The sequence below is a fragment of the Vicugna pacos genome, chromosome 1, assembly GCF_048564905.1.
Source record: "Vicugna pacos chromosome 1, VicPac4, whole genome shotgun sequence".
Classification (NCBI taxonomy): Eukaryota; Metazoa; Chordata; class Mammalia; order Artiodactyla; family Camelidae; genus Vicugna; species Vicugna pacos.
Genome location: NC_132987.1, coordinates 56637691 through 56656983, shown reverse-complemented (window position 1 = coordinate 56656983; position 19293 = coordinate 56637691). Strand labels below are relative to the sequence as shown.

Below are 19293 nucleotides of genomic sequence, written 5' to 3'. Positions count from 1 at the left end.
CTGTGGTTATATCATCTATGAGCAATGGCAGTTTGGCTTCTTGCATTCTTTTCTTTGTATCTTTTATTCATGTTTCTGTTATAACCGTACTGGTTGGAATCTTCAGTGCAAAGTTGAATGGAAGTGTTGACAGCGGGTATCCTCTTGTTTACGATTTGAAATAATTACTTCTAAGGTTTCACTACGTGGAGCCGCTTTTGCATAGGTAGACTTTGGTCAAGGAAGTCTCTTTCTATTCCTAGTTTGCTAAGGGGTTGCTCTTTTATGAATGTTTTACTGTGTTACACTCTTTTCCTACATCTATTAGGAAATTATGATCATAACGTTTTTCCATTTTGTTTTGTGAAAGTGGTGAATTAATCAACGTTCTCATGTTTAGCTTCTCCCATATTCCTGGGATAAACTATAAACTCAGCTTCTTTGAGATTGAACTGTATGGTTACCAGTGTCTTTGCTTACCATTTCTTGTTGCATCACCAATGTTCCTTCCTGGTTCATTTTCTTTCCTCCTGACATGTATCTTTTAGAATTCCTTTTAGTTAGGGCCTATGGACATTAAGCCCTTTCGGCTTTTGTTCATTTTTTAAATGTCTTTCTTTTTCTTAGACATGGAAATTGTAGATAAAATTCTTTTCCTACTGTCTTCCACATTATTAAAGTTGTCAGTATGATAGCGCAGGACTGGGAGTCAGCCCTGGACACAAGGTCCAGCCTTGTAATTAAATTATATTGTGACCTTAGGCGAATCCTTTCCTATCTCTGGGACTTAGTGTTTCCTCACAAAATCAGAGAACATGCTAAGGACCCTCGAGCTCTCACATTTGACGAACAGGGGCAAATACGTGTATGTACAGTGTTAAAATATGGAGTAGTGGGGGAGGCAAAGAACATAAAGTGAGTAACCTGAGAAAATAAGAGAAAGGAAAGCCAAGGGGGCATGTTACATGCTCTTCTTTGTGTAAAACTTTCTGGCACGAATTCCCCGCACCCCAGCGACGCTCCTCTCATCTGTTACTTCAGAGATGCCCTTTGTGTGCACCTGGCACCTTTGAAAATGGCAGCGCCTCACAGAGCTCTGGCCCCTGGGCTCTCAGACCCTTCGGCATTAGTAGGCTGAAACGTGAGGCTGGAGAGCCAACCCAAAGCCTAAGTGGGAAGGAGAAGGCTCTCCTTTCCTGAACGTCACGGAAGGAGTTTCGTGTTCTCTCTACTGCTAGTCACTCTTGAGTCAGACTAGGCTGGGGGTCGGGGTACTGGTTTCTCTTGCAGACCTCTTCCTTTAAAAAAGGGGAAAAAATATGTATGGTCATTTGGGTTGTTACCTTTATTTCTCACATTCTTAACACTTTCATCTATAAAATGAGGGTAAACTCATTCCAGATCACAGGGCTATTAATAGTAAGCAGTGAAGCCTTTAAAAAATGCTGAGTTACACTCTCCCATGTGTCTGATTCTTCCTTTCTTCTTCCCAGTTATTTGCATCCATACCATCAGCTCTACTAGACTACAGACTTCTTGAAAGCAGGAGCGATGTCTGATTTATATCCATCTCCTTCAAGATGCCTAGCACAGAGCAGAGTCTCAGGGTCGGAAAAGTATGCATAGCACTGATGGAGTAAAAGTGCGAAAAGTCAACCAGCTGTTAGCGCTGCAGGTGGAGAATCCCTCATTCCTACCCCCACCCCTCACAGGAACTGACTGACTTGGATCCGACTTTAAAAGGGAAAAGTTCTTCCCCTGAAAGGTTAAGACAAAGAGTGGTCAAGTAATTCTAGAACACGTCTAACTTGAAGGTCTGTGCTCAAGAGTGGAGAAGAGTAGGTGTTTCGTACGCTTGTTGGCATCACATTTGCTTTGAGAGACGTTCCCTCTCTCAGGAGAACATATGGAAAGCAATGAGGTAAAAAAAATGAATCACAGTAAAAGAGGCTGGAAGGAAGGAGGCGGGAGCTGTCCCACTCAGAAAGAATTCCACACGCAGGCAAGTAAACGTAGTGAGTTTATTGGATTTCTAAATATAATGACGTAGTTGCGATTCTTTAACAGAAAAAAAGGAATATAATTTTCATATGTATTCTTATACAGCGTTGGAAAAACATAATTGATAGAAAAAACTGATAGAAAGTAAATAGAGACGTGATTTAATATAGTTGGTAATGTATAAATACAAAAGAAAATACCCAAATCACTTGCTTATAACAGGTTCTATTCTCTTACCAGGAGGCCTATTTTGGGTAGATCAGTGATGGTTCATGATGTAGTGGCGAAATGCAATTTGCTAAGAATAAAAAAGAGAAATCTGTGTTCTGGGAATACCATGGCCCTGCCAGTAGCACACACATGAAAAAAGGCATATTCCGTGTATGTTTTTTGTGTGGCTTTCTCTAAGTCAAAGAATGTCACTCAGACCAGCAGCTGATCATGGCGGGGCTATGCCTGTACTTAGGAGGAAGTTCTTGCTCTTTGACACATTTAATACAGAGAAAACCTGGCTTCTCCTCTTCTCCCCCTTCTCCTTGATCTATCCACTTATAAATACCATTTAACATTTAACGTAAAACTCTCTCATAGTCACGATCAGACTGAAACCTGGAGCAAAGCCATGCGATGCTCTTTCCCGGTCCATCTTGGATCCAAGGAGGAAAAACTGTGTGGGAAAAACTCTGTGTGTCCTGATGCCCCTTCTGATATCACATAGAGATTTTTGAGCTCTTATCTAACACTAACATCTCTCTAAAAAGTAGAAATTGACTAGTATTGAAATCGCATAAGGTAAGAACAGAACAAGAACATCAACAGGAAGATTGGACAGATTTTGTGAAGAGTATCACTGTCTCCAAGGAGACAAATGGTCTCATAACATGACAACTCAGAGAAGGCGGTCCATCTTCTTGAAATTAATGAAACGGTGACCCCCCCCCCCCCAGTTTAAGTAGTGGAGATCCTGAGATGGCAAACAGAAGGAGGCTGCCTGCAACGGCATAGAAAGCATCTTCCACCCCTTATCCTCCTTCCCCTCCATTTGGTGAAACTGGGTGAGACAGGAGACAACTTTACGACCAAGAGGATGCCAAGAGCTTCCTTGGGAACAGGCTAACTGGAGGTATCTTGCTTTCCCAAAGCAGAGGCGGAACCAAGTGAACATGGAGCCAACTGACTTAGAAGGGAAGAGAGCGACTTGGCAAGTGGGATTTGCCAGCTGGTTGAGTCAGACGACACATTGAGAAAGATCTTTTTTGGAAGCACGTCCTCCCTTCAACCCTTTTCCTAAAATCACACACCGTCCACCTCGTCCCACTTACTGGAGCCCTCTCCCACTGCCACAGCTGGGGGAGAATCCGTCTTCCTAGGCTGTGCTCCTGCTCCACGGACAAGAGCTGCAGCCACGGTGCCAGGGACAGACCATGGAAACAAAAGCCATTAGACAACACGTGCTACTATTTTGAAGAATCAAAGTAGAGAGATGCTCTCAGGATCTGGCAAGGGCATCTGGCCCCCTGAGCCTCCAATTCTCAGAGCCAAGACTTTAGTTTTCACTGACGTTAGCCTGAGAGAGGAAAGGGGAAGCGATGTGCCGACATGCTAAACCCACCAATGCTTAGTTTATAAAACACACATATGACACATATCCTAATACAGATCCTGGCTCATTAATTCTCTTCGACAATTCTTTTTCCTGACTGAATGTTCCAATTCCAGAAAGCACATATTCCCTTGAGGGAGAGGACAGGAAGCCTCAGCGCTGTGCCACCATCCAGGAGGATATAAATACAAAGTGGCTGTATCAGCAAGGGATGCGCAGGGAATGAGCTTGCAGTCTGTTCCACGGTGCCACTCGGGAGGCGATACTGGAAATGAGTGACTTTCTTCCCTTTGGCAAGGCTTCCTTATCTTAGCACCTACTCCTTTCGATGGTGTGTTTTTGAAGGCTTCACGGTCTGACTCTGGGTGCCGTGTGTACAGACTTATGTAGGAATAACGTTTATGTTTCTCAGAATAGGCACTTTTTGAAGGCAGTAAATCTAAAAGTAAAGTTAATAGAGCCTATATTTAGTGCTCATCTTCTCACTTTGCTGATGTGTATGCTGAACAGAAGATCACAGATTTGAGTCAGTCTCGCAAAGAGGCCGGAGTCGGCAAATGGCTCTATTCAGAGCTGGGGAAGTCTTGCCAACTCAACTGTAGCTGTTAAAAGGCAGACTTGGAGAAGGTGCAATCGTTTTTCTCAAAGGTGACAGCACAGAAGGAGAAAAGCCTGTGACAAAGCCATGAAATAAAAGCTGGTGTGTGCGGCTCAGAGAAAATTACCATCCTCAGGCTCTGTGTCTTTGTGCCACGTCTACTTGACGGCACAGAGTTGCTACCCAGAAAGTTCTTCCTTTTCCCTTCCTTTTTTGAGGGGGCGCGTCTCATAATCCCAGCAGAGAAAGAGCCAGCCCCAAATCTGCAAAACTAACAATAAAGGTGAAATTTAAAAGGCAAAACAAAAAATGGAGTAATTAGTTGCATAGGTAACATAGTAAAATTCCCACCCTACATCCAGAGGTGACACTTTTGCATCTAGTTAGAATCTTTGCTTAAGGCACATGAGATCACGTAATTTTTTTAATGCTAAATAATCAGACAATCGATATCATCCTTAATTCTGTTTGCTCTTTCATCTGCTTCCTGAACACGAATGAGGACTAATTCAGAGATTGGGGAGGTGTGCGTTCTCACTTTAAGAAGAAATAATTCTTGGATCATTTGTTCATCAGCTTTCCCAACAGAATAAACGGGTACTGAAAGGAAGAAAGTCATTTCACCACGGCTTTGCGACTGCTTCGTTATAAACTGTTGGTAGGTGATGAGACTTAGCTTCCAGGGCCCTAAATATCCTTCATCAAGGATACAGCTCAGTTCAGATATTTCAGTTGAGTAAGAAGGCTGGCACAGTCTACACCAGTTCTGATCTGCCACCTTGTGAGGAGAGTCCAAGGCACTTTGACACTTCCTGGCACGCTCACCCGGACAGGCTGATGGAGTGGCATTCGCCTACACACTCAGCACAAGGTGTACAGGCCTAGTAAAATGCAAACACTGCCCAAGTATCAACTCGCCTTTTACTGTTTGAAAGTTAAAATATGAGGCCATTCCTATTGTTGGCATGTAAATGATAAAATCTCTTCCTCTCAAAGTCTGTATTTGAAGGAATGAGACATGTTGGCAGATACATCACAACCTGGCTGAGCTCTTCTACTTCTGGTTTATAATTACTAAGTGATCATCACTGTCACCCAAAGAGAAAGAGAGATCAAAAGGAACTGGGTTTTTTTTTCCCTTTAGATTTGTCTCCAAGAAAGAAAAAAAACAGGAGAAATACATCCAAGAAAAGCTACTTCGCCCTCTTTTGCATTTTCTAAATGACGTCAGAAATGGAGTGAAATAATTTGGCGTGGAAAGACATTCAGGCTTAATATTTACTCCCTCGTGATGGAGGGAAAGGAGTCCAAAAAGCAACGATTTTTCTTACGCCTCAGTCTGAAGCGAAGCAGACCCCGAACAAAGTGGCGACACGATGCATCAACACTAATCGCCCAGGAATAATCCTTTATCCTTTTCCCAACAGATAGAAATGTAAAGAGAGAATCAAGCAGGAGGGATAAATACCTTCGTTTCCACCCCCACCTCAAATTGCTCTGGCATATTTTAAGAGATAAATGGAGCCATACAAAATTTAAATAGCTTTTTCTTTTCTTTTTTGGCAGCCACAAAAATGGGTCAGGTCTAGAAATTATTAGTTTCTTGGCCTGAAAAATCCAAGTGTTTTAAAATAAGATTTCCTTTTTGAAAGATCAGCTCTCTTGGAAGATGCCTGTGTGTGTATGTGTGTGAGTTTGTGTGTGTGCGTGCACGTGTGGGCACTCACGTGCATGGGTGTGTATTTTGAAGACAGCACTGTGGTATTTTCCCTAAGTAGGAGGGGGGCAATGTTGTGTAGAATGGAGGAAGGAAAAAAAAAAGAGTAATTTCTTTTATACTATGTAAAGATAAGTCAGAGTTTATGGCGCCTTTTATTTTTTATTTAAAGGGCTGCTTTTTCATATTCACAGCCTCACATTTATTCCAACAAGACATCACAGGTTCCAGCCAAGTGAGTCTCTGACTCAGGAGTACTCACCTAGATAATTCTGAAAATTTCTCAAAATGCTGCCTCTACTAAGCCACTCCTGTGCTGGGGGTACGCCATTTCTTCCACAGGAATCATTTTCTGCTCTGTCAATCATAACATTCATTAAACCTCACGGGAAGATGCAGCACCTTTCCAGGGTCTGAATGTTGCCAGCTCAGCCAGGGCTACTCCCTAGTTGGCCCCACCGGCACCTCCTGTATTTCCCAGGTGTGAAGATTGGAGAGGGGTGAGAGGCCATCTGTTATTCAACCTGCCCCTCGTGAATCCCAGGGAAATTAAGCAGGTGGATGATGAGACCTCCATGATGGATGGTGGATCTAGGAAGGGAAAATGCTTAGAAAGCTTAATAGGTAAGATCATCTTAAAGGTTCCCTGCAGTAGATTTGACTCAGATAAAGAAATACTATTTATCAGTTAGCAGATTTTAACTTAAAGCCAAACAACTATGAGGAGACATGGGGAGGAAATACAACCCCAGTGCACACATCAAAAGTCACAGCTTCCTGAGGGGTGCAGCTCAAGGGAAGGACCGCCCAGCTGTGGACCTGCCACGTGGAACGGGCTCTAGAATAACATGCTCAGGCTTCCAAGTCAGTCCGCTGGGAACGCGCAGTACCAGACTCCCCGTGATAAGCACACACAAATCACAGAACGACAACAGCTGGGGAAGCCAGGCTATCGAATGGCAAAAGCCAAGTCACAGGACTGCAACGAGTCCCAGGGCATTTGTTCACAGGCATCTCGAGGTCAGGGTCGGTCGGTCGGCTCGATCATGCCTGATGCTGTCATATTCTTGGTGGGCCTCGAATAAGCGTGGCCGGAGAGAGAATCTGCGCTGTTTACCCACAGTGGTTCCTGCCTCTGTGGGGCACACACCCTGGCCCACCGGAGACAGGCTTGTCTGAAGGGTCACGTCACCTCCACACTCCACTGAATTCTAAATGATTCGGTCTCGGCTGATATTCTGAACCTCACATTTCCAGAGAATTTTTCAGTTAATGCAAAGCAAACCACTGTCTCTGGGGAAACTTGCCACAGTGAACTTCAGGGCTGCTGTGTGTGCTCCTAGCAGTGGCCTGTCCTCGCTGACTCCACCGCGCTGCCCATCAGACAGAACACCTGGCAGTTTCCCACAGGATGACACAGAAAAGGAACGCAAGCTCCAGATGGTCTCGAACACCACGGTGCGCACGTGGCTGTGCCACCTGCCAGCGAAGTGACCTGTGGGGGCACGGGGGTCTGTGAGACGCACACGTCGTGCTCTCTGTGCCCTGAGAGCCACGCCTGCAGAGGGCACGGGAATGCCAAGACCTGGGGGCGTCCCCAAATCTGCCATTTACCAGCTCTATCGCTTTTGGCAAGTCACTTAACGATTCTGAGCCTCAGCTTTCTCTTCCAGGATAGGGCTATTAATAACCTTCCTCCCAGGGCTGTTCTACGTGCGAAAGCAGTTTGTAAGCTCTCTTAGGAGTTATTATTTTAGAGCTCAGAAAGCCACCTCCCGGTCCTGCCCAGGGGACTGGTGACAGGTTCTGACATCAGGGCTCTCGAATTCCAGGCAGGGGTGGAAGAGTCTGCAGGCCTGGTTCTCTCAGAGACCAGAGGATGCTGCTGCAGCTCCACAGGAACTCAGGACAGTAATGAAAGAATTTACACATTTCTGCAGAAAACCAGAACATAATAGAACCTCCGTCTTTCGCACGGAACGACTGGCCAGAAGTAATATATTTCAGCAGGACCATGATCTTCTGCTTTTGGCGCTTTCCTTGTTAGAAGTGGAGATCACACACTGACATTTCCTCACCTTTCAGGGTCGTTATCAGCAGGTGGGATGACGAGTGTATTCCATGGGTTAGTTACTGGGAGGAGCTACATAACAAGTGTCAGAACAGTTTGTCTTTTGAATAAGAACGTAAAAACCACAACCCCAAACTCAGAACCTCCAAAACCTGACCCTCAGAAAATCCTTCAGACTATTTTTAAGGATGTTTAAGGATATTTATAATCCTTCAGCTAAAAAAAAGAATCAAAGTTTTGTTTTTAAATGTGTTGCTAAAAACAAAATATATTTGGAAAGAAAACAGAGGGAAGAAGCACATTTTGTTATGTACTAAAGATTAATTTTGTGTGGCACCAAGGAGCACCTAAGCCCCAGAGGCTGGTTCTGGAGCCTGGAACAAAGTGGGATGGAGGAAATGGAAGAGCTTAAGAAGTAATGAGCTTCTTGATGCAGGTGACGTTTAAGTAGAGTCTGGATTATCCCTTAGCAATAAATCTGTAAGGGAATTGTAACATCAAGTGGACCGAGAAGCAATAGGAAAAGAGGCATCTTGTTCATAGTCTTGTGGGGGCTCAAAGACAGGGTGTTTGTTCACGAGTGCAGTATGTAGCTATGAGCTGATACGAATATCCATTTGTATATTATCAAAAAAGCTTCTGATTCATGATGTATGTACTGGATTATATTTTGACAGCTTTTCCTATCTTACAGTTATATAGATATGGAAAAGCAAGTAACAATTGAATCAACCTTCCTCTATGCTTTTCACTTCTCACTGACCCCAAGTATCTGGAAGCCATTTCTCCTGATAAGGACCTTCCAGAATCTGTGATACGTAAAGCAGAGGGTTTTCTATGGGTATAACCTATGCTCTCCTGTTGTTTCTGGTGCCTTAAATATTCCTCTCTCAACTTCTAAATCAAGCCGATGAATCAGTACAAGATTTCTTAATAAATTTCACTCTTCCAGGAAGCCTCACTGATGCCACTGGGAAGAATTACTTTTGCTGATGCTACATTCCTTCCTCTGGAGTACAGATTGAACCTCTTTGATCTCACTGCAGTTGGCCTGAATCGAAGTTACTTACGGGCTGATTCCCTTAGAGTGATTATTAAATTGAGTAGATGAGTAAAAGATAAAGATTTTAGAAAAAAGTATAGAGAAAATGTGGACTGCTAAGGACGCTTCCTGACTGACTGAGCAGGGAAGTTGCTCACTTGATCTGAAGTATAGCAGCTCCAGATACAAACATTTGTTCAAAGAAGAATGAAAGCTAGTCTCAAAAATCAATCAGCCAGAAACATTTATGTGGAAATTTTGAAGTACCCAGGACTCTTCTCGCATATGCAGTACGGGCACATGGACAAGACAGGTCTTACTCTTGAAAAGACAAAGACAAAGGGAAAAGGCTGGAAGACTTTGTGAACGTTGACCAAGAAGTGGGAATTTCATGGATGACACAAGCACCAGCTCGCTTCCTAGTCTCAGACTGACTTTGACCTTGGTAACATCAAAATCAGTAAAGGCCATGCCTGTTCTGCTCACATGGGAGACCTACCCTCCTCCATCCTCCACTCTCCTGGGTCTGAGTCCTTGGGAGGATGTCCACATTGAATGCCAGTTTCCTTTGGATGATTCCAATTCTACTTACTTTCAGCCCTGAAGAAAGTGGTGTTATCTGGTCTGATCCAAAATGATTGCTACATTTCATTGAGTAGATTGAAATAAAATTAGGAAATATTGTTGAGTCCAACTGTTCAAAGGAGAAGCAGAAGGGTGATCGGACTTGATACCATGTCACTAAATGAGGAAAGCTGAAAGAGTAGTAATATCCAACCTAGAGACCAAGATTTAGGCATTAGACTTCTTTTGTAGCTTCAGAGCCAGAGTTTCATTTAACAAATGGAAGAATTTTCATAGAAAAAGCTGCCCCAATGGTAGAAAGGACTGCTGTGAATGGTACTACATACCAGCCAGGTCTAGAAGATGTGGGAGGGTGACTTGCCAGGAAAATAACAGGAGATTCAGATCCTTAAAGGACCCATGAGTCTATGTGTAGAACAGCACTGGGGCTTGGGGTCAGCTATGACCCTCTACACTGGTACAGAACACAAGATGACATAGTGAAACCTGGCTCAATCTTGGTAGATCATTCTACTCCTGGGGCTGAAAACTGAATTTAGAAGCTGTGTTCAGTACCAAGTTGCTTGAATGTGAGTGTCATTTAATAAGACTTCTATTTGTGTGTGTTAGGTAAATGTATCAGAGTTAGATGAATGATGTTTTCCCTTGCCCATACATGGATGAGCATCTTGGAAAAAGTAACAAAGACACACACAGAGAAGGACTTATGCAACCATCTTAAAGTATCACAAAGGAATTAGCTGTAGGTTTCTCTGTTCCTTCTAGTATATATAACTTTTTGCAAGTAGAGTATCAATTTATGCTTATAACAAAGGTTAGAATGAGAGATACTGAATAGTTTGGTTAGAAACTGCTGTAAATTAAATAGCAATCAGAAATAAAGGGCAAAGATTCCAGTAATTTTTTGTGGAGTATCAATGGGGAAAAGTCAATGAGTTTAATAAAATGCATCTTCTACCAACTGGCTATGAAATAAGCCACTTGCATGTTGAATAACTAAAAATAGAGTCTACAACTTTTTGCAGAAGGGCTGGGGAAGTAAAACAGAGAAAGGAGTAAGTGTTCTCCCTGTCTAGATTGAAGGGAAAATGTGTTATTCTATATTTCTTCCTTTTTAAACTTAGTACGGTAAAATTGGTTTTCTGTGCTTTAAGTAAAAAAGGAGAAAAGCAGTACAAATCGAGTGCAGCCGTTTAGGCAAGACATTACAGAAAGCGGGTGACTGGATTTAAACAAGAGACCCCAGGCCGAAGAAACTGCTCGCTGTGCTCACCAGGTAAGCCCACTGCAAAGGGATGAAACACCGGCGGTGCGAAACTAGAAACATCTGACCCTCCGAGATGCTTCGGGTGTAGCGTGGCTTGCCCAAGAGTAGGTAAGAACACGCACCGCCGTCCATCAGAAAGAGACTGAGCTACAGCCCTCCCGCAGAGGGATGAAAGGACGTGGGTTATGAAAGTTCTATGTAGTTACGGCCATACCACGGGGCTGAGAAGATGCTCTCATTTCACTCTCTTCTGACAAGGGAAAAATACATTGTTAGCCATAATGATTTTTAAACGCCTCATAAACTTGGAAACACAAATATTTTATGTGTTTAAACAACTATGATTGCTAATCATTAAAACCCCTGTGAAAACTCTCAGAGTGGGACTATGCAAGAATTCTCTTGTCATCGTTTTAATTGACCTGCCCCTTCACTGGAATTCTTCCTTCCCTCCTGAGTCCCTCTCTTCTTGGAGACAGGTTAAAAAACAAAACAAAACAGAAACAACGACCTCTGCCTATATATCAAAACAACACACCCACTGAGACTATCGTTAATTCTGGGCAGATTCACGTATGTGCTGAATTATGTATGTACTGGGTATGCTTTTACTTTGCTCACATGTGACCCTCCCAAAAAGGAAAATCAAGGTCAACTTGGAGAAAATGGAACTGAGGACAGAAACCAAAAATGGAAACACATTCCTAAAATCATCAGCTTTTTCCAAAGAAACTAAAAAAAATGGATAGAAAGGACATGTTTTTATCAGTGTTAGTCAGAGTTCAAAAGAATCTCAGACCTAAATGCTTGACGGAGAGACCCAGCTTGTTCTTCTCAGGTTGTTTTCATAAACAGACTGCAGGCCTGTCATCTGTGCTTCCGGAAAGCCTCTGCTGCTGCCCCACCCCCTGAAAAATACTGTGTATTAGGTTTTCAAGTGTTCAAGTATTAGGATGTAATATTATTGTCGGGGAAAAAGGCTGATATGTGTAAAAATTCTAGAAGGATAATCGTTTTTCCCTGCCATAAGGAAAATTCTCAAGTTTCACTGATCTAAAATAACCAGCCACCACTTAAAAACATGATTGTTTTGTTGGTCAAAATGCTTTGGATTAAAAAAAAAAAAGAACCTTAACCTAGTCTTAGAAAGATCATTTTGCATATAGCTGGGAAAAGTAGGGCAGTCATAAGTGAATTTGCCAAGAACTCTATGATCTGAATCCCTGACGAAAACTCATTAAAATAAAACTGAAAGACTCTATTATCTCACCTCACTTTATGAATAAACACAATCTGGAAAATATGCCCTTTTAAAGGAAGGATTTGTGGAGGTTGCATATATCTTGCAGTAGAACAAGTCTTCCCTTAATATGATCGTAATTCCATAAGGAGCCTAATGCATTGATTTAATTTATTTGTGAACAGTCCAAGCGGAATAGCATCAATGAGTAGAAATCAGGAGGAACAAAGGGAGGCAGGAAAGAAGGGAAGAAAGGAAGAGGGAGGGAGAAAACGAGGGAAAGCAAGAAAGAGGAAGGACTCTCATCAAGTCAGATAGCTTTAATCAGATCACTTTTTAAAGGTTTGGAATAATAAGTCAGCTTAACAACAGCCTCATAAGAAAAGTTACCTGTGGAGGAAATAATTTGACCTGAAATGTTCATGACTGCACCATCAAAATGACTCAGAACCAAGATCCTCAGCTGGTTCTGTCCACCATTAAATTAGAAAACAAAACAAAACAAAAACAGACAAATCAAAAAGTTATGGCAATTAAAGAAGTGGATAGGCTGAACGGGTGTTAAAGGCGCAAGCGGAAGTCTCTGGCTTCATTATCGGACAAAACCAGAGGAAGGCCACCAAGGCAGGCCACCCAATCATCAACAACATCCAAGACACACCTCGTGGTATAAGGATGCTTTCCTAGTTTAGGAATCTACAAGGCACTTCCAAGAGACGGCGAGGACAGAAATACTGTTAGCATACACGAAGGTGAAGGGTTCAGACTTCTCTGGATTTTGACTTTTTGATCAGTGTATCTTTGAGATGTGCGGGTGGTAATTTACGTGATAGACACTTGAGTGGAGCATTCATAGTAATGTAAAGTTCTTGAAAAATAAGGCAGAAGTACACGTGGCTCTCTGATTGTCTCCCATGAAAGTGCACCAAAAGAGCGATCTCAGGAAATGGACTTGAGGCACATTTCACAGAGGTATATCTTTTTCAGCCTCCTGGTTTCCTACAGATGGCTAAAGCAGGGTATGGAACATGCTGTCATATTTCATTCATAACACACATGTCCTGTAGCTCCAGGCAACAGATGGACAATCGCTTGTTTAAACTACAAATGTGAAATCCTAAGGTAGAACAGCAATACTTCTAGAAATGTATATGGCAAAAAAGGCCTACCCAAGCCAAGAGGAGCGGCGAGAGGCTGTGAGGTCACATCAGTGTTTCCCTGATCTCCCTAGCAGCTGCCATCATTTCCCCAACACTCTTCAAAACCTGATAGTGGAGGGACCAAGGGGCAGCCGAGGCAGATTTGACAAGAGAAGCCCCAACCACATCAAATAGAAATAACACTGTTATTCCTGGCTGGTTCACATTAATAGGATATTTACTAACTAGGAAAACCATTGGAAGTTGTGCTTTCAGAGTCCTGTCCATATTCCATAAACCCTCTTGACAGCCCCGTGCTAAAATGCTCTTTTCCTTCTTCTCCACCCAAATATAAAATACTTATTGAAATGGAGTTAGAGTTTTATACACTTGAAACATCAAAAACATCTTTGCAGAATCTTTCATAGTGGGACAACAGTGATAGGGCTGATAACTCCACTGTGTTAATCAGCATACACTCAATGAAGTAATTTTGATCAGAGAAGCTGCTCCTACAGAAACAATGTGTTAATGAGAGGAAAAAGAACCCCTATCTTTGGGCTGCAGAGACATCTGAGATCTCAAAGCCCTCATGCATTTTGCTTGGACACAAGACTTATTTTTGAGTCTTAAAGGCCAATTTGCTTGCAGATAAGACTCCACAGAGTTGTCTTGAGCTGGGGATCCAGGCAATGGAGAAATCTCATTCTGAAATGGTCCACAGAGCCCAGGACATAGTGGGTTTTTTTTCCTTTTCCAACGTCTCTCACGTTACATGGAACTACCAAATATTTGTGTTCTTGACAATTTAAAAAAAAAAATCAGTATACTTTTACAAACTTTCTCTTATAGACTCTCTGATTCTTTTCCATTATTTATGTATTTAAATGATAACCATCAAGGCAATACATCAAAAGATAGAATTATAAACCTTAAGGTGATAGATCTTTATATCTCTGTTATAGGCAAAATTTCATGTAACTAAAACAGTAAAGAGTGATTTGGCATTGCTGACACCAAACAATTAATAGAAGACAAGATAGCGATATAAATCATAGAGTTAAGAAATCCTGAAATAAAATATTTTAGGATCCTTTCCTTATTATACCTTGTGAAAGAAAAAAAAATCTAAATCTAAATATTCTGTATATGTCTGTGTGCACATTCATTATTATAAAAGTATGATAAGTCTATGTTAAAAAGAGATTTACTTTAAAAATCTTTGGTAAAGATACTCTGAGGTTATGTGATAAAAATGCACTATAAAGATTGTAAGCAAGCAGATTCTGGCAATGCCACAGGGATGGGTCTGTGACAGCATTTCTCACAACATTTTTTTTTTGGCATGTAAACATTCAGTTACATAAGGACTTAGATGTAACAAACAAGTAGAATGTTATTGCATTTTATAGTATAAATATTTCATAAATTCTCCCTCTTTTGGCAAAATTCATAATGGGATGACTGCACTTCAAGAGATAAAGGTCATCCCTCAATAAGTCGGGTTCTTTGCTTTTGACCTAAAGACAGTTTCTTCCAAGTAGGTCATAGGAAACAAGTCACTGAAGCAATTCAAGCAGATTACATTATCACCCCAATTGTCTAATAATCAGTGCTCCTTGAGGTCATCAGCATGCTCTGGCTTTTAATTTGGAAATCAGAAGTTCAGAAATACAGTTGCCACTGTAGCTTAAAATTCACACACTGCCCGTAGTGAATCCCTTATATTTCACATGATGAGAAATATAAGACATAAGGGCTGCGAGGTAAGGAAAGGGCAGTGGTCAAAGGAAACTTTGAAAAGCTACAATTCTGGTGGCTCTAAAATAAAACTGGTGACCCCAGCAAATGAGCCACAGATTAACTCAGAAGAGCCACAGGCTTAAGAATTTCTCATTGGAAAAAAAAAATGTTTTTTTTTGGAACCACCCTTATGATTATTCCTACTAAAGTAAATTTAACCGCGATTCTTGTGGCCAGTGTTGTAATTCAAAACATGCACAAATAATTTTTCATTTCTGAGTGTTAACAGTAAAAATTTAAAAAAAGTCAGACTAGAAAACTGACTTTATCACTTTTTTCTAATCATGAAAAAGATACCTGTGGAATCAGGGAAGGGTTTAAAGGGAAATGTTAACTATATTTGTTACATTTGTTTCTTAAACTGGGTGTCACAGAGATTCATTATATTATTATTTATATTTTTGTGTATATTTAAAATACTTTATAATTTAAAAGTATATACTTGTGGAAGGTTTGAAGAAAAGTTTAACTAATCTTAATTCAAAATACTTAGTCTACAAAGCGGTAACCTGCTACTAAGAGAGGCATCACTCCTTAAAAGAAACACGTTGGAACCTAACAAAGCAGATGTGGTTCTGCAGTTGGCAGGCAAGCATTCCACTGCCCAATAAGAGTTTGAATAAAGATTCCAGGCAGAGACTCTGCATATTTTTAGCTCAAAAAGGCATTTTTTTTTCAGTGATTGTCTTTGAAAGTGTGGTATAAATGTCACATCGAAGATAGGAAAATGTCTTCTGCAATATGTAATTTGAGTTGCAGAAGGATTATAAAAATAATGAAACTGTGGTTTCACAATCTTTTCAAGCTTTCTTGTCTTTTTAAAGTAAACTAAAGAAAACTAACACAATTTTATGTGCTCTGATTTGCAATTGTCAAGCAAAAAGGACCTGGGCCAGGAGGAGAAAAAAAAAAAAAAAGAATTTGAACTGTGCTTTATAGCTATCTTCTTCTAGAGAAAAAGTCAATTTTGGTAGTTGTGTTTAGAAATTAGAAAAAAAAGTGGCAATATTTCTGCTATGAAAAAGTGGGACAGTATTGGAAATGTTACATTCTAGAGAGAACCAAGTTTGTATTATTATGTCCAGCTAGCACGGAAAAGGAAAATCTTAAGATCCATATTTTGGGGGTAATAATGAGCTTTTCAAATGTAAGCCCCAAACACTTTATCCAGCACACTTCATCTATAGTTTCTTTAGAAAAAGACTGATGTTTGGTTTTCTCTCACCAATATCTGTTTTCAAATGAACCCTGGCCCCACTGGTCACTATAGACTTTGAATTTAAAGGGCTGTAAATTAAATTTGGACTTGTTTTAATCTATGTAATTTGTAGCTTAAACGCTTTATAGCCTGACATATAATTGTGCATTTTCCCCCCAGGGACACGATCAGTTTAGAGTGACAGAAAGATCTATTTTTCAATACACAGTAAAAAGAATGGCTATCTTTTATGTTCACCGGCAATGTGGAAGTGATAAGATGGAGCCTTCAAGCCTAAAAGCACCTGTGAGCTGGCAGACTCACCCGGGGAAAACTGTGTGACAGCAAATACCACACTAAAACAAGCCATTCAACCAGATGAAAAGTGAGACAAACACAGGGATTAAAAGTTAAAGGAATGCAGAAGTGAATGGGATGGAGCATAATCCGTGCAAAAATGTGGAAGTCCTTGGGAACAAAGGCCCATCAAGGTCCTACATGATTAAATGTGAAATGTGTATTTGGTAAGAACTTAACAACAGCAAAAAGTCTCAGACTGTGTGTGTTTCTAAAGAAAGGTTAATAGTGGATGAAGTAGAGACCACCCTATGGCTTGATTGCCTTTCCTCTCTTTTCCTACATCTTTTCTTATGTTTTTCTTGTGTTTCATTTTCCTCATTTTCTCAGAGCCACCAACTAACGGCTAAACAGGCAACTGAACTTAAAGGTCAGTGCTCGCCTTGGCGGTCAGCACCCTGATGCGGGCGGAGTTGCAGGTCTTGCAGAGAATGTGTCCATCCAAAGGGTAGCAGCCTTGGTTGTCTCCCTCAGACAGGAGACCGCCACAATCCTGGAAAAATGAAGACACAGGACAAGGATGTCAGTGCAAATGTTAACATGTGTCTTTGCATTCCATTCAAGGCCAATTACTACCTTTCCTCTTCACACACCACCAACCCCCCCAATTCTTCCCCAGGATATAGCACGCTATGTCTTGCGTTAAGTTGAAGTAGAGATTAGGGACATAAATGTGAATGGAATGACCCTCCTGAGGTCACTTAATGGGAATATAGGTCCAGGAAGAGACCAGCCCGAGGGTCTAAGTCTCCAAGTGGTGGAGCTGCTCCCCTTGCCCGAACAGCAACAGCCGCAAGAACCAGAGAAAATAAAACAAGAATAGATCCTGAACTTCACTCACCTTTACCGCTGACATTAGCTTATGGTTTTCTCAAAAAATAAAATATATACACACACACACACACACACACACACACACACACAGATGGAGGGACAGAATTTCTTGGTAATTCCAGGGTAAAAGAGAAACTGTAGAGGGACTCCTGCTAAGCAGAAGGGCCACCAGTGGGTCTGCATGCCCACTCCAACTTGAGAAAGAAGATGAAACTCTAAGGTTTGTGGGGAGGAGTGATCTGTCATACTTTCTAAAGGGTACAGTGTGGTGTAGAGGAATGAAGGTGGGGCTGGGGGACAGGGCCCCTGGGCACCACCCTAGCTCTGTCCTGGCAAGGAGGGCCAACAGCCACTCTGGAAATAATTCCTGCAATTCCTACCTTATGAAGCTATTGCGAGAACAAAGGAGGAAAATGGGTGTGAGTGTCCTTTGAAAAAAATGCAAACAGCTTCATAATGGTAAGGAATTATACTGCTGTTGGCAGCACCCCTGAGCATCCATTTTGGAAAGTGTTACATGACAGCTAAATGCTGGCCTTCACCTCTGGAGGAAACAGAAGTTTCTTTGGAAAAGAAAAATATAGCGCTTCATCTCATGGTGTGTGCCCTTGCTACCATTAGTAGAAAGTCTTTTTTTATTCTTTTTTTTTTTTAATTGAAGTATAGTCAGTTTACAATAGTGTGTCAATTTCCAATGATCACAGCAGCACTATTTACAATAGCCAAGACATGGAAACAGCCTAAATGTCCCTCAACAGATGACTGGATAAAGAAGTTGTGGTATATTTATACAATGGAATATTTTTCAGCCATAAAAGAAGGGTGGAATAGTGCCATTTGCAGCAACATGGATGGACCTGGAGAATGTCATTCTAAGTGAAGTAAGCCAGAAAGAGAAAGAAAAATACCATATGAGATCGCTCATATGTGGAATCTAAAAAAAAGACACCAATGAACTTATTTCGTAGAAACTCTTTTAAAAGACCACAGGGCCTGTGTCCCTCACTTGCGCTGCCTACCATGACAGGAAGGGGGTCATGGAGGTTCCTATCTGAATCTGACAGATAATGAAGTTTAAGTTCAAAAAGGGTGTCGCTCAGAGCAGCAGCACCAGCAGCAATAGTTATGTTCCTGGGAAGGTCAACTTTACCCAAACGAATAGGCAGATATTTTGCAGCTCTAGACGCATTTGGGACACTGAGCGATGGAGCTAAATGAAATCTTTTCATTGCAATAAAAAGAAAAAAGTTCATGAATGACATGGATTTAAGAATTCAATGAATGAATGCCGACAGTCACCTGGGCACTCTAAAGAGCCCAGAGTCAACCACTGGAACCAAAATGCCTTGAATCTTAGAAACAAAAGGAGCCACAATGGGGGAATCCAAAACCACCTGGCTTTATGGGCAGGGAAGCGAGCAGCAGAGAGGGAAGTGATTCGTCCAGTGTTAGGCAGTGTCCTGCCCTCTTTAATATTTTTTCCGTTTTTTTCTTTTCATATTGTTTATTTGACAAGTTAAAATGGTATTTTTAAGTTTTTAAAAAATTTTTTAAAACAACATTATTGTGGTATAATTTCTATACAGTAAACTACACATATTTCAGATGTACAATTTGATGAATCTTGATAGATGTATACACCATGAAACCACCACCACAATCAAGATAGCTAACATTTCCAGCACCCCCCATGAAAAGATGCTCAACATCGCTTATTGTTAGAGAAATGCAAACCAAAACTACAATGAGGTATCACCTCACACCAGTCCGAATGGCCATCATTAAAGTCCACAAACAATAAATGCTGGAGAGGGTGTGGGAAAAGGGAACGCTCCTACACTGCTGGTGGTGCAGCCACT

General features: G+C 41.4%; 1 protein-coding gene across 7 annotated transcripts in view; it reads right to left on the bottom strand.

Annotated features, from left to right (window-relative positions):
* Positions 1-1981: 1981 nt before the first annotated feature.
* Positions 1982-19293, bottom strand: part of LPP (LIM domain containing preferred translocation partner in lipoma) — a 629315-nt gene continuing 612003 nt past the window's right edge. For all 7 annotated transcript variants that reach the window (XM_072962654.1, XM_072962664.1, XM_072962661.1 and 4 more), the window contains one exon: positions 1982-17093. In XM_072962654.1, the coding sequence (XP_072818755.1) occupies positions 16965-17093 (129 nt within the window). In that variant the 3' untranslated portion in view covers positions 1982-16964. The remainder of the gene's footprint in view (positions 17094-19293) is intronic.